The sequence below is a fragment of the Silene latifolia genome, chromosome 7, assembly GCF_048544455.1.
Source record: "Silene latifolia isolate original U9 population chromosome 7, ASM4854445v1, whole genome shotgun sequence".
Classification (NCBI taxonomy): domain Eukaryota; kingdom Viridiplantae; phylum Streptophyta; class Magnoliopsida; order Caryophyllales; family Caryophyllaceae; genus Silene; species Silene latifolia.
The window spans coordinates 25,659,719-25,674,024 of NC_133532.1; the positions used below are offsets into that span (position 1 = coordinate 25,659,719).

Consider the following 14,306-nt stretch of genomic DNA (forward strand, 5'->3'; position numbering starts at 1 on the left):
CTTTCATTTTATATACACAAGTGAAATTTACTTGACCTGTCTTAAGCTTAAGACGGATAATATCGTCTTAAAATGAGACTTATTGAACAAACAAATACATGACTTAAACAATGGGCCACTAAAAATCAGATTTAATTTGGGCCAAAATTTGCTTGCGCTTATCTATAATAACGTAATAAACCATATTTGACCCAACATATAAATAACTAATGAATACTGACCTTTCTATTGATTCAGCCTCTCGTCGTCTCAGTCTCTCAACTCTCAATTCTCTCACCTTCAGACCTTCTCACTCTCACCCTTGCCAACAAAATTTGATAAACTTCCCATCATGGCATATACATTGGCCTTCCTTTGATTTTGTTCTTTATCATAATTCTGAAATCTACCTCATTCTATTTTATTTTATTTTTATTTTATAAAAGTTATTTGTACATCAAGTTCGAATTTTTTGTTTTGTTTTACAATTTACATCAAGTTCAAGCACATGCAGAAAAAAAACTATAGTTGTGTCCCGGCGTTTTGTTTTATAAGGTTTGATCTGATTATTTTACGTATTGGTATGATTTATTTTTAGAATATTTTTTCTATTTTCGTATCTTTTGTTTGGATCCAATCCTTCGTCCTTGTTGATTTTTACAATTTCTAATCTTCATAAGTGTATTTTGTTAAATAAAAAGAAAGTAAAATAACGCGTCCTCAATTAATGGGTAATCATGAACTGCGAACTATATCAATTTAGTTAATTAATTGTCTGTTTACAATATTAATTTGGTTAATGGTTAATTATAAAATTTATTAATAATTAATAAGTAATGGAAAATAATTAAAACCATATTTTTGATCAAATCTTATATACCGTGCTTGTAAAATTCTTGAAGTTTATTATTTCGTTTTAACTGAAATTTGAGATTATGATTTATTATATGTAATTTACTGAATAATTAATTATTTATCAATTTTAAATTTAAAATACTGATATTACAATGTATTTTTTTTTCATAAATATATAGTATTAAATTTAGTGATTGAATTATTTTAATGGTTGATTTTGTTAATCGTTTGTATCATAATTAAGTGAATAACTATTTTATTTTGGTTAATTAAATTTATTGATTGTATTATTTAGTTTATTTGTACAACTTGATTTTTGTATATAAAAAGACTGATTTTGTAAATAAAAATGGCCAGAGAACGTGAGAGATAATGTGGGCCACTTTAAAAATAATAAAATAATCTACTTTCAACCACAGGTTGACAACTAAGCCTTGTGGTTGTTTGTTTAATAAAGAGGATTATATACATCCTTCAATTTTCTTTGAAACCTCTTATAAAGTTAATAATGTAATTGCCCAAATTATTTTAAGTTACTAATATTCACTCTATCTTGTTAATAGTTTATATTTTTCTTTTTTAAGTGTTTTAATCAATAATTTACACTTTTCTTTATTGGGTATGTTTAACTCTTTGTGTTATCTTTTAATAATCTTAAAAACAATTTCCCTCTCTTTATACATTATCTTTGTCTAAAGCATATGTAAACATTTTATCGAGACAGAGGGAATAATATTTATGAATATTGGTAAATGTCACGCATCAAAAATAAGTTGACAAAGTCGTTAATTCCTTAATTGCCAGTTTATATATGGCAGGGCGTACTATTAGGGCTGAGCAAAAAACGATTATCCGAACTGATTCGATATCCAATCCGAACTTCTGGATATCTGAACCGAAGTTAAAGGGATCAGATATCTGTTCCAAAATTTTTGATATTTGGATCAGATATAGATAATACTCCCTCTCATCCAAACCAAAGGTAACACTAAACCATTTTGATATCTGCTCCGATCGGATCCGAACCTATATATTTCTATTATTTACTACTCGTTCTAAGTCTCTCATTTGTTCCCTATTTCATTTTCCATTCAAGTCACCTTTTATTTTATCTTTCCTTTTGTGGATGTGGTTGTGTGGTCCAAATTTAATTGCACGTGGGGTGGTTTGTTTTGTGTTGTCTAAATACATTCCCTTAATTCGTGTAAAAAAAATGGAACAAATGAGAGATATTTCTCGTTGTTTATTCAATGAGTGTGTTTAGATTGTAATATTTATTGTGGGTTGGAAGAAGTTTCCAAAGTTGCAGTATTAAACTATTATTTTTTAAATCATTCTTTGGTGTTGTTTTAAACTTTCAGAGCCAAAGAAAAGTTTAAAATTTAAGAAAATATATAAGTGATACTTAAATTTTATGTTGAGATTATTGGAGTAATGACACAAACGAAAATAATTATCATGTAAAAAGATTAATACTATTGTGTTTTAAACTTAATTTTCAAGCAAATTCCAAAGATATCCGAAATATTTGAGTAGGATATAAATATCTGACTTCGGTGACTTTTAATATAGACATCCGATCCGAACTATACTTTTGGATCCGATCTTCTCTAAAGAGTTATACGTCACAATTGCGTGAGACCATTATCATCCCACATACATGCAAACCACATTAGAAAAAATAATAAGAAAAAGAAGCCGTAATCTAACTTTCGAGAATGCGACCAGATAGACACAGCATGCCCAACACTCAAAAAGCCAACTTGATGGAATCCGACATTACTATAACTTACTGGGTCCCCGTTTTCATTTCGATTTTCCAGACGTTTACTCTAAAGGTACGAGATATAAAAAAAAAAAACTAATTAGAAAAAGATTTTTAAAAACATACCATTAGAGATTGGGGTACAAACTAGTCTTTTTTGTTAATTCCATAATTTAACGGGAACGGGGTCATGTTGAGTTCAGTTAATTATTATTCCGTAATAGAAACCTAATATTAATATTAATGGCAATAGCTCCTGTGAACTGGATATTAACAAGTCTTGTACTAGAATTTCACACTTTTTTCTTGGTACATTACCTGCGTGGCTGCGTTGTGATATTAACAACCAAAAACTAAAATCCCACAACTTTTCACTAGTGGAAATGAGAATGATAATGACTTTTTGACCCCCAAAAGAAAAAAGAAAAAAGAAAAAAAGAACATAGCTGCCACAACAAATGTAAAAGCATTATCAATTCCAATGTTTAAAAGTAAGTCACTAAAAATTAGAGTGCATAACAAGTTAACAACCAATGAAGGCTTTATATATGTTAAGTTTCATCAACTTAGCAGTTTACAAGTTGATATATTCAGGGCACTGTCTGTCTGATAATATTCACATTGGTTATAACTTCACATTGCCAATTCCGGTGGAGTACATTCAAGGGTTTAACGGCAAGGCTTACTTAATGGAAACTGATCAAATGCCTCTTAATTTTCGGACAGCGTTGAGTGTTGATGCAGTCGATGGCATCTACTGTTGTTCGCTCCAAGTTTTCTTAGGGAATGTTAAAGTTTGGACCTCTGGACATCATTCAATGTTCTGTACTACTTCTCAGAGTTGTGTTCTTGAGTTTACTGAAATTGGAGATTTAAGGCTCAAGGCCTTCAATGGTCAAATTGGTTGGCGTACTGCAACTTTTGGACAAGGTGTGCAGGTAATTCTTCTACTGTTTTTTTTTTTATTATTATTATTATTTTTAATTGTGTGGGTTTGTGTTTTGTGGGACAGTAAAGTTTTTCTATGTATAGTTGTGCATTTGTAGTGAGTAGTCTTTTCAAAATGGCTTCTGCAAAATGGCTAACTAACGATAATGTGAGGTTGTTTCCGGATGAAAATGTATTGGTATACAGCGGCACATAAAATTTGACAGAGGGAGTAATTAAGTATATATGTATGTATTTCTTGTAGTTGGTCACACATTGATGTTTCCTCAAGTTCCCTCAATGAGAACATGGCTTGGTAGTCTTTGAGACATCGAGCAGTGTTTTAACAATGTCTATTTTCACTTTGGTTTTTGAGGTCTGAAGAGCAGTTTGGATACTGGCGGGTTTTGAACTCAAGTCATATATATATATATATATATATATATATATATATATATATATATATATATATATATATATATATATATATATATATATATATATATATATATATAGTCGGTGATCAAGGTGAACCACTAATATAATGAGCATTGAGAACCCTTACTAAATCATCCTCAAATCTTGTTCCAAAAGTTTTGATGGATCATTTACCCTTAGTTTAGTTTATTCCAACACATTTTTAGTATAGCTAAACAAAATTTTTTGATTTTATTAACAAAATATAAACTTAATGTACAAAAACACAATTAGGTATACTAAAATGGCTATAGATGCTCTGAAACGAATACTAGGTGCATGAAAATTGTTACGTGCATGAAAATAATTACTAGGTGCATGAAAATATCAAGCTCTAGGTGCACGAAAACGAGTTCTAGGTGCGTGAAAATTGTTAAATACATGAAAAATGACTAGTAGGCGCATGAAAATTAATAAAATGTTTCTCGTATCGATTCTGGTCAATAATTTATACTTTTTGGACCAAGAGATATGTTATCTAGGCATAAAATTCTATGCCGAATCCAAATATGTCGTTATTTTTAAGAAAAAAAATCCGTAAGGTGGAGTTCTCACGGTTCTCATTATGTTGGTGGTTCTCATAGGATCCCAATTCTATATATATATATATATATCAGGGGCGATTCTAGGATATGATCATAGGGGATGCTCAAGTTTAACAATGATTTTGGTGATGGAAACGAAAATTTAAACACAAAAATTTCGTGATGTAAAGTAAAACACTAAATTAAAATAAAATTGGATCCAAATAAGTCGAGTAGGTATAAAAATAATAGAACAAATTTAAACCCTTGATTTCCTTAAAATAAATGTAAACACAAAAAATTCGTGAGGCAAAGTAAAACACTTGAACCCTTGATACCTTAACAAAAAAATTTCATAAAACTTGATGAAACTACCAAAAACAACAAAAATAATAGAAGGAATATATGAAAATGAATGACTAAAACCAGGTATTAAATAGCATTAAAAACACAATTTATAACTAAATGAGATAAAAGTGCAAAAATGACAGCTATAGGAATTGAACTCATGACCTAACCAATACAAACTAAGTTTCTAACCACTGCACCACTAAACATTTTATGATACTTATGAAACTAATCATAAATATTTTAACAAAGGGGATGCGGGTGAACCCCCGCACCCCCTCTAAAACCGCCATCGATATATATATATATATATATATATATATATATATATATATATATATATATATATATATATATATATATATATATATATATATATAAAACTGGGTTGAAACCAAGTGGTGTTAGTCCAGTGGTAGCTGGGTTAAACCTTAAAGTTTGCAGAAATGCAGGAGTTGAGAGGTCCCGGGTTCGACTACCAGCTGGGGCGATGATCACTTGGCCACTGCAGCCCCTAAAGGGGGTGGTTTACATGGTCCATATGGTGGTGCGAGAATGCATGGGTCCGGGGGGATTCAACCCCCTCGTCATCAAAAAAAAAAAAAAACTGGGTTGAAACATTGTGGATGCGCCACGTGTCATACTCGGCATTTAATACATCATAAATATTAAATACAATGTATTAATTACATGTAATAAAAATATAAGTTTTAAATAATCACCATCGATCAATTATCAATTTATTAATGTCTTCTTTTACGAGATAGGTTTTAGCTTTCAATTTTAATAAAAAATATATTAATTGCTTCTATTCATACTCAACATTTAATATGCATGAATGAAGAATGAAGATACATGGTACTTGATTCTACATACTAATAAGCGGAACGTATGCATTGTGCCTATACACAAAAAATTTATATTTTCAAGATACATACATTGAGATTAAGAGTATTTGTTTTTTCAAGATACATACATACCAACGAGGCAACCACCATGTTTTTCAACCCAATATTTAGGATATTCAAACCCTCTTAATTTGTGTGTTATGTACACATTCACTACTCAATATACTTCTCTTCGGTGCACACACCTATAAATATAGAATTATTTCTCCTCACAGCAAGACACTACCAAGTACTAAAATTTAGTTTCGTGTTGCTACATACAATCGTACGTCAATCTTTCAAAACGTGAGAAACAAAAAGTAAGTTCTTCAATTTGCTAGGTCTACACGGTACAATAGCCTCATTTGCAGGTCCGACATTGCACGCCAATTTGAATGATATGATTAGCTAGAAATTAAAACGATAAGGATGACTGGGAGGTGAAAGAGCAAGCATCCATATCGTGGGAGGATATGATGACCTTGAATATTTTTTGGATGCAAATTCCTTATTGGTCCAAGAAACCAACTTTCCTATTGACAATAGTTTGTCAAATATTTATCAGCCAGCACAATTATTATCAAGTCGATGATGAATATTCATTGAAGTGAGGAGTAGAAATATGTGGACAAGGCCCTCGGGAACTGCGTCCGCGGGATCCACACTAGGCATAATCGACTCGAGGTTCTTTCGAATCGAATTAAGACATATTAGAGTCGCCACCAAGTTTTTTGGGAACTTGGAACCGTTCAAGTCAACTTTACACCTTTCATCGAAAAGCATAAAGCCAATCGACTACGAGTGATTAAAGATAAAGACTTGTACCCTATATCACTCGATTTGAATGACTCTCGTAATCCAATGGTATTTAGACGGATCCACAAACCATAGATCTTGAGTAAGGGGTGAGGGTACGTGTTGGGAAGCCCATAAGGACACCCAACCCCGCCCGTCAATAACGGCCTCTACTAAGTCAAGTGTCGAATTTCAAACAAGGTCATAGCTACTACGATATATGATATGCAAACATCGTTTTAAAACCCTAACATGTGACAACAATTTCTATGTCGTTTTAGATGCAACTAAACTAACTTTGTCAAAGTTGTAATTTAGCATGTGGGTTGATTGATCTAAGCAACATATGAACGAAAGCAAACAAGGCTTAGGGGGAATGGGGGAGCCGTTGGGATCTACCTATTACAAACCAGGCATTTCATGCCGACGCAACGATAAATTAAAGATACAACTCGATCTAAATACAACGCTATACACACGACGCAAAACACGGCCATTCGGCCTAGAAAACCGTGCACAAAGGGGTGACTCACGGCCTACATGACACACGGCCTTGGGTCACTCCTCGTAATGCGTGCTTTCACTTAATCTCATCGAATTAGGCATAAGGCTACGCACCAAAGCATGCATTAGCATAAACCGGGCCATGTTGCTTTAAACAACATGCGGTTTACTACGCTCCTACAAGCATTGGGGAACAACCGTCTAACCAAACAAGACTAAGGTTTTTTGAAGAGGTTTTGACTCAATAAAAGTAAAACAAGCTCGAAAATTACAACTCGATAAACAAATTACAAATTACAAGCAACGAAACGACGAGGAACAAAGGGTATAAAAAAACGAAGCAAGAAAGACAAAGAAGACGGCCAAGCTCACGGCCCAAACCACGACCACCCTCACGGCCAAGACAAGGCCATCCTAGTTCCTAGGTTAGGTTCATTGGTTAGATCGAATGATTGTGAAACGGATTAGAAAACGAGTTAGAAAACAAGTTATAAAACAGGTTGATCGATTGAGAAGAAACGCGCGAGTGTGTATTCTACACGGCCTAAAGGGTCCAATTAGGTCACAATATCATAAGATTAATGCTTACTCGTCGAGTGTTAATAGGAAGGTGCTAATCACGCACTCCTATGCTAGCGAGAAATCAAGTGATAAGAAAGATGTATTCAATTAGGTTATAGAATTATTAATCGATTTTAAAAGCTATGTCGATGCCACCTAACATGTCTAATTAGATTATTAAAATGATCGAATGTCGTCTAAATACGTCATATGTTAACCATCAGAGGTTAAACTAACATACAACGGATCCTAGGGTGTGTCGAGTTGGCCGAAATAACAAAGGGGTCAAAAGCGAAGAGCGAAGTTAGAAATTCGTTTTATTTATGCCCTACCTTGAACACGAGGATATGTAAATGAGACGGGGGTGTACGACCGACTGAAGTAGCGGTTTATTTTCCCATCTCAAGTCAACGCGGGTGTTCATGGTGGTACTTTAACTCATACTCGGACTAAACTAGTTTCATTGTTAATTAAACAATCGATAAACAAAAACGATAAACGAATAAAACAAACTATAAAAGAACAAGCATAAAAAACGAAATAAAAAAGGAGAAAGAGGAGGATTTGATGCACCCTCAACCTACATGTATCGTTGACACCGTCTTGGGTCGTAATCGATGGTAGATTTTATCTCGAGAGGCCGTCGTCGACGAAGAAACAAAGCAAACACGCGTTTTTTGACAAATCTGGACAGCAACTTTCAAACGATGATTTCTCCCTCGTTTCACGACGAAAATTCGATTTAAAAGATGTTTTGAAAACTAGAAAGAGAGGAGAACAGAGATCTTAAAGCAACCCCTGCTCGTTTTGAGTTATTGGGCACGAAAAACGAGCACAAACAGAACTGGACAGACAAGAACAAACCGCGAAAACAGAGTGTATAACACTCTGTTTTTCGAAGGATTTCGTGTACTCTCAAGGGCAATTTGGCTCGTAAATCTTTGTCTAATGTGTAGATGGATGTTATGTGGTTAATTAGGAACAAGAAAATCGAGTTTTGATGGAGGTTTGAGGGAGGAACGAATTGTTTTTCGAGGAGGACACACAAACAGTTTCAGTTTGTATGTCGGTTTTGTGGAAAGTTTTTGAGAGGCAATTAGGGTTTGTTTCTGAGGTTTAAAGCTTGTAAGTGACGGTAGGATGTATGGAGAACTTAGAGGAATGAATGTATGGTGAAGGGTGGGTATTTATAAGGAGTTAAAGTAGGGTAAAAGGGAGGAGAGGCAGACGGGCTCGGCTGAGCATAGCTGCTGTCCAGCAGCTTTTGGGGGGTTTTCTAGGGTTCGTATGGGGGGTTTTCTTGGTGATTAAGGTAAGGTAATATGGGTAGGATATTAGGGTATGGGTTAGGGTTAATGGGCACGGGTTTTGGTGGTGTTTGGAGCGGGTTTTGGGCTCGGGATTGAGCTGCAAAACAGGGGGGGGGGGGCTGTTTCGTGTTTTGCGGGCTGTTGGGGGTGATTTGGGACGGGATTTGGGCCATGGTTATGGGGTTCGAACTGGGGTTGGATGGGTAGAGGCTTAGGTTGGTTAGTATACTCGAGATTCGTGCCAATTCGTAAAGAAAACGGGCTCAAAAACCGAGCTAAAATCGAGCTCAAAAACACGCTTTTAAAACGAGTTTTCTTCGCTTTTTAAAATCGATTTTTCAAATTAATTAACACATTAAAATAAATGATTTTTCAAATCAAATATATTCATAAAATGATTTTTCAAATCAAATATTTATTTTATTTTCAATAAAATAAACTTAAGAAAATAAATTCAAAATAAAATAAAATAAATTGAATTCACCTTAAAAACTTTAATTTAAATATCATTTAAATTAAAATACTCCGTCGACAACGCTCATTCTACATCGTAAAACGAACCCAAATAAATGACAGTGACAACTAAAAAATACATGTGTCCTATCATCATCGGGTGTTTGTCGGGTTCTCTATAAATTCCAATATCGACGGATACGGGTATCTACAAAATAGATCAAGGTGAAATGAGGAATTTCGTGAAAGAATAAATCGGAGGAGTATAGATAAGTAAAAGAAAAAGATTATCTGGTCTTTTTTTTTTTTATTTGAAGGTTGTTTCAGTTAGAAATAGATAATCTTTGCAAATTTTAGAGCTATATTAAGTAATATGCATGGGAAGGTTGTCGTGCAACAAATCAAAGAAATAAACTCAATCCAACTTCTTGATTAGCAATATCAACTCACAAACAAGGAGTATTATTTGTATTTATTGATTGGAGTATTGGACGATGAACGAGATGGTGCATTGCTCAGTAAAGAGTAATTCATTAGTAGTAATGAATCGTTGTAATAGCCCGAAACGTAGTAGATACGGATTGAAGGAAGATCGACTAGGTATGGAGCTAGGAAGATTTACTAGAGGAACAAAGAGTGAAAGGAGTTTTGTCCTCGAGAACGTTAAACGAGATTAGTAAATTTTACGAGTTCCTGAGTAGTTATCCATATACGGAGTACTATGGATCATACAATTAACTTAAGTTTTAATTAGTAGTATATACTCGGTCATTTCTTGTCCTTTGGTTTTGGCACAAAGACCAAGGAAAGGGGAGGGAGCCAATTACTAAATGACAAGTGGAATAAATTGAGTTTGAATGATCAAATTACTCATCAAATTCATTCTTAAAATAGAAAGGACAACAAATGACTGAGAAACCCCAAAATGAAAAAGGACAACAAATGACCGGGACAGAGGGAGTATATTTTGAGGGGGTCTGCTCATATACACAGTACAAGGGTAGGTATGATATAATATTTTTTTTATATATACAAGAATGAGTTTATTGTTATGTTTAAGACAAGTAAATGACTTTGATATTATATTAAAATAACTAGATATTTTATTTAAAAAGTCTTTCATATAAATAATTATTACAACTATATAAATTTTAAATTCATGACGTAAATATTATATATTAATCAAAATAAAAACTCATTATTATAAGGAGACACTTACTGTTATGAGAAAAAATGGTAATTTAACAATTACTTTTAGTAGGTAATTGAAAAAAACGAAATTAGCTAAAAAGTGAAATGGATGGAATCGAAGAAACAAGAGTATTACTACGAACCTCCGTTGTAGTAATGCTTTAGATATCTATTTTTTATTGTTGGGTTGTGTATCAATTCACTATTAAACAATAATTTACGTGTTCAAATTATGTACTTAAGATATATCAATTTGAATGAATTGTTTTTTGTAAAAAAGGTGAGAGTTATAAATGATTTCTTCGTCGTAAATTAATATATAAACCTGGGTTGAATCGTTGTGGATGCGCCACGTGTCAACCCAGCCATAAATATAAGCATTAATTACAGTTGAACATTAAATATAAACATAATAAATATATCAATGCATAGTTTAGGATTTTGGAATGTTAGGGGTCTAAATGACCTGAATAAGTAGAGAGTGGTGAAATCTTTTTTGCACAATAATGGGGTAGGACTATTTGGTTTGCTTGAAACTAAACTGAAGCCTAGCACTTTGTTGAAGAGGAATACCTCTATTTGTAATGGTTGGAGTGTCTCCACTAACTGCAGTTGGCATAAGGGTAGTCGAATTTGGATATTGTGGAAGCCTAATCTTTTTGATATTCAGTTCTTGTCTTATAGTGCTCAACATATTCATATGTTGGTCCATTCTAGAATTGATGATAAAAAATTCTTGCTTACTATGATCTATGCCTTTAATGGATTGTATGAAAGAGTTGAATTATGGAATACTCTCAAAGAAATTTCTGCTACATGTTGTGAACCTTGGCTATGGCTTGGGGATTTCAACACTGTATTATCTCTCATTGAGAGGTTAGGGGGTAATACCACTGATGCTGAAATGGAGCATTTTCGGGACTGTGTATCTATTTGTGGTATGGAGGATATCCCTGCCACTGGTGCCATGTTTACTTGGTCCAATAAGAAGGAACTATGTGATAGAGTATACAGTAGGTTGGATAGGGTTATGGGAAACCAGGAGTGGTTGGATGGTTTTGCTACTAGCCTTGCTCATTTTCACCCTGAGGGACTGTTTGATCATTGTCCCTGTACCATTGTGGATAGGAAAGCTGAAATTGGAGGGAAAAAGAGTTTCAAATATTTCAATATGTGGGGGCTTGCTCCTAGCTTTAAGGACTCTGTTGCTATGGCTTGGGCTACTGTCTACAGAGGGACCAAAATGTTTTCAATTGTTAAAAAACGCAAGTCTCTGAAGCTTATTCTGAAGAAAATTAATAGAGAATGTTTCTCTGATGTTGAGAATAATACAACTATTGCAAGTATGGCTTTGGAGCATGTACAAAAAGCCTTAGCTGATAATCCTGGGGATGCTGATCTAATTCAGCAAGAATCTGCATTGGCTCATGAATTGAGAGATTTAATTACTGCTAGGGACAGTTTTCTAATCCAAAAAGCCAAGGTGCAGTGGTCCTTAGAAGGAGATCTTAATACTTCTTACTTTCATCATGTCATCAAGAAAAGAATGATGCTTAACAAAGTATTCCAAATTGAGGATCAGGATGGGACTATGTGAACTGATGGTGATTCAATTCAACAGGCTTTCTTAGGGTATTATAAAGGCTTGCTTGGGTCTCATAATATTACCTCTGAAGTTAATGTGAATGTGGTCAGAAATGGTGCTTGCTGTTCTGCAATTCATTGGGATATCTTAGCTAAGCCTGTAACTGTTGAAGAGGTAAAGAACAACATTTTTAGCATTCCTAAGAACAAATCACTTGGCCCTGATGGCTATACTAGTCAATTTTTCAGGGATGCTTGGGAAGTAATTGGGACAGATGTGTGTGCTGCAGTAATTAATTTTTTTGAAACTGGAAAGTTATTGAATCAACTCAATGCAACTATAATTACCTTAATACCAAAATTGGATAGGCCTACTAGTGTCAAGCATTTCAGGCCAATATCTTGCTGTAATGTCCTTTACAAAGCCATTTCCAAAATCCTTTGCAATAGGCTGGCTATAGTCTTACCTGATATAATAAGTAAGAATCAGGGTGCTTTTGTCAAGGGCAGGAGTATTCTAGAAAACATTTTGATTTGTCAGGATTTTGTTAGGCTTTATCATAGGGGAAAGGCCTCTCCTAGATGCATGTTTAAGCTTGATTTACAAAAAGCTTATGATTCTATTGAGTGGGCTTTTGTGGATCAGATGTTAGAAGCTCTTATGTTCCCTGAAAAGTTCAGAAAGCTGATTATGACCTGCATTTCTACTCCTTCTTTTACTCTTAATCTCAATGGGGCTCAGTTTGGCTACTTCAAGGGTAGAAGGGGTCTTAGACAAGGTGATCCTATCTCACCTCTTCTGTTTTGCATTTGTATGGAATATTTGACAAGGGTTATGAACTTTGCAACTAAGAAATGGTTCTTCAGGTATCATCCTCTCTGCAAGAGTTTACAACTTACACATTTACTTTTTGCTGATGATCTACTAATGTTTAGTAAAGGGGATGTGAAGTCCATCATGTTAATCCTTAGAGTACTGGTAACATTCTCTGCTACATCAGGTCTTACTGTTAATGCTTCTAAATCTGAGGTAGTGTTCTGTGGAGTTGCTGATAGTTTGAAGCTTGACATTATTCAGATTTCTGGTTACCAGGAAGGTAAGCTTCCCTTCAAATACCTGGGTATTCCTATCCAACCTGGTAGACTAACTAAAGCTGATTGTAATGTGTTAATTGATAAGATTGTTTCCAAAGTTAGAGGGATTGGGGAAAGGAAACTTAGTTATGCTGGTAGACTTGTTCTAATCAACTCTGTCTTTAATACCCTTCATAATTATTGGGCATCTATTTTCCTGATTCCTAAAGGAGTTATCAAGAGAATAGAAGCAATTTGTAGGAACTTTTTGTGGTGTGGTGAGTCAGAATATAACAGAACACCTTTGGTCTCTTGGCATGATGTATGTTGTAGTAAGAAGGAGGGTGGTCTGGGTATTAAGAATGCAGGGGCGTGGAATGTAGCAAGTGTAGGTAAACTTGTTCATTGGTTGTATACCAAGGCCGATAGGTTGTGGGTACTCTGGATAGACCATGTCTATATGAAAGGAGCAAATTGGGAGAATTATCAACCTCCTCTTGATTCTAACTGGAATTGGAGGAATATATGTCGTGTTAAAGGTATTCTTGAGCGGGGTTATCAAGGTAATGCCTGGATAGCTTCTCCTGGTGGTTATACTGTCAGTGCTAGATACCATTGGATGCAGGGTTCACACCCCCCTGTCCTTTGGTATAAGGATGTGTGGGATAATTGGTTGTTACCAAAGCATTCTTTTATTGCTTGGTTGATTCGGAAAAGGGCTCTTAATACCAGATGTAAGCTTCACAAGATGGGTCTATGCTTAACTGATAGATGTGTTTTGTGTGAAGTAGGAGAGGAAACGCATGAACATCTGTTTGCTGATTGTGCTTACAGTTCTAGGATTGTTGCTGGTGTTGAGGAGAGGTTTGCTATTAGCTTCACTGGATCTCTTCAGTCATACTCGAAGCTGCAGAAAAAGACTTGTAGATTGGCAAAGCTGGTTACATGCTATATGTTATGGAATGAGAGAAACAAATGCAGGCTTGACCTTCAACTTAGCAGGCCTGAAAACCTGATATCCAGAATTTCACAGCAAGTGCACAATAGACTGATTGGCAAGATGAGTATTGTG

At 34.5% G+C, this 14,306-nt stretch overlaps 1 protein-coding gene across 1 annotated transcript in view; it reads left to right on the plus strand.

Moving 5' to 3' along the window:
• The first annotated feature begins 2,987 nt into the window (after positions 1–2,987).
• Positions 2,988–14,306, plus strand: part of LOC141591999 (G-type lectin S-receptor-like serine/threonine-protein kinase SD2-5) — a 28,206-nt gene continuing 16,887 nt past the window's right edge. The window contains exon 1 of the mRNA XM_074412532.1: positions 2,988–3,537. Within this exon, the coding sequence (XP_074268633.1) occupies positions 3,133–3,537 (405 nt within the window). The 5' untranslated portion in view covers positions 2,988–3,132. The remainder of the gene's footprint in view (positions 3,538–14,306) is intronic.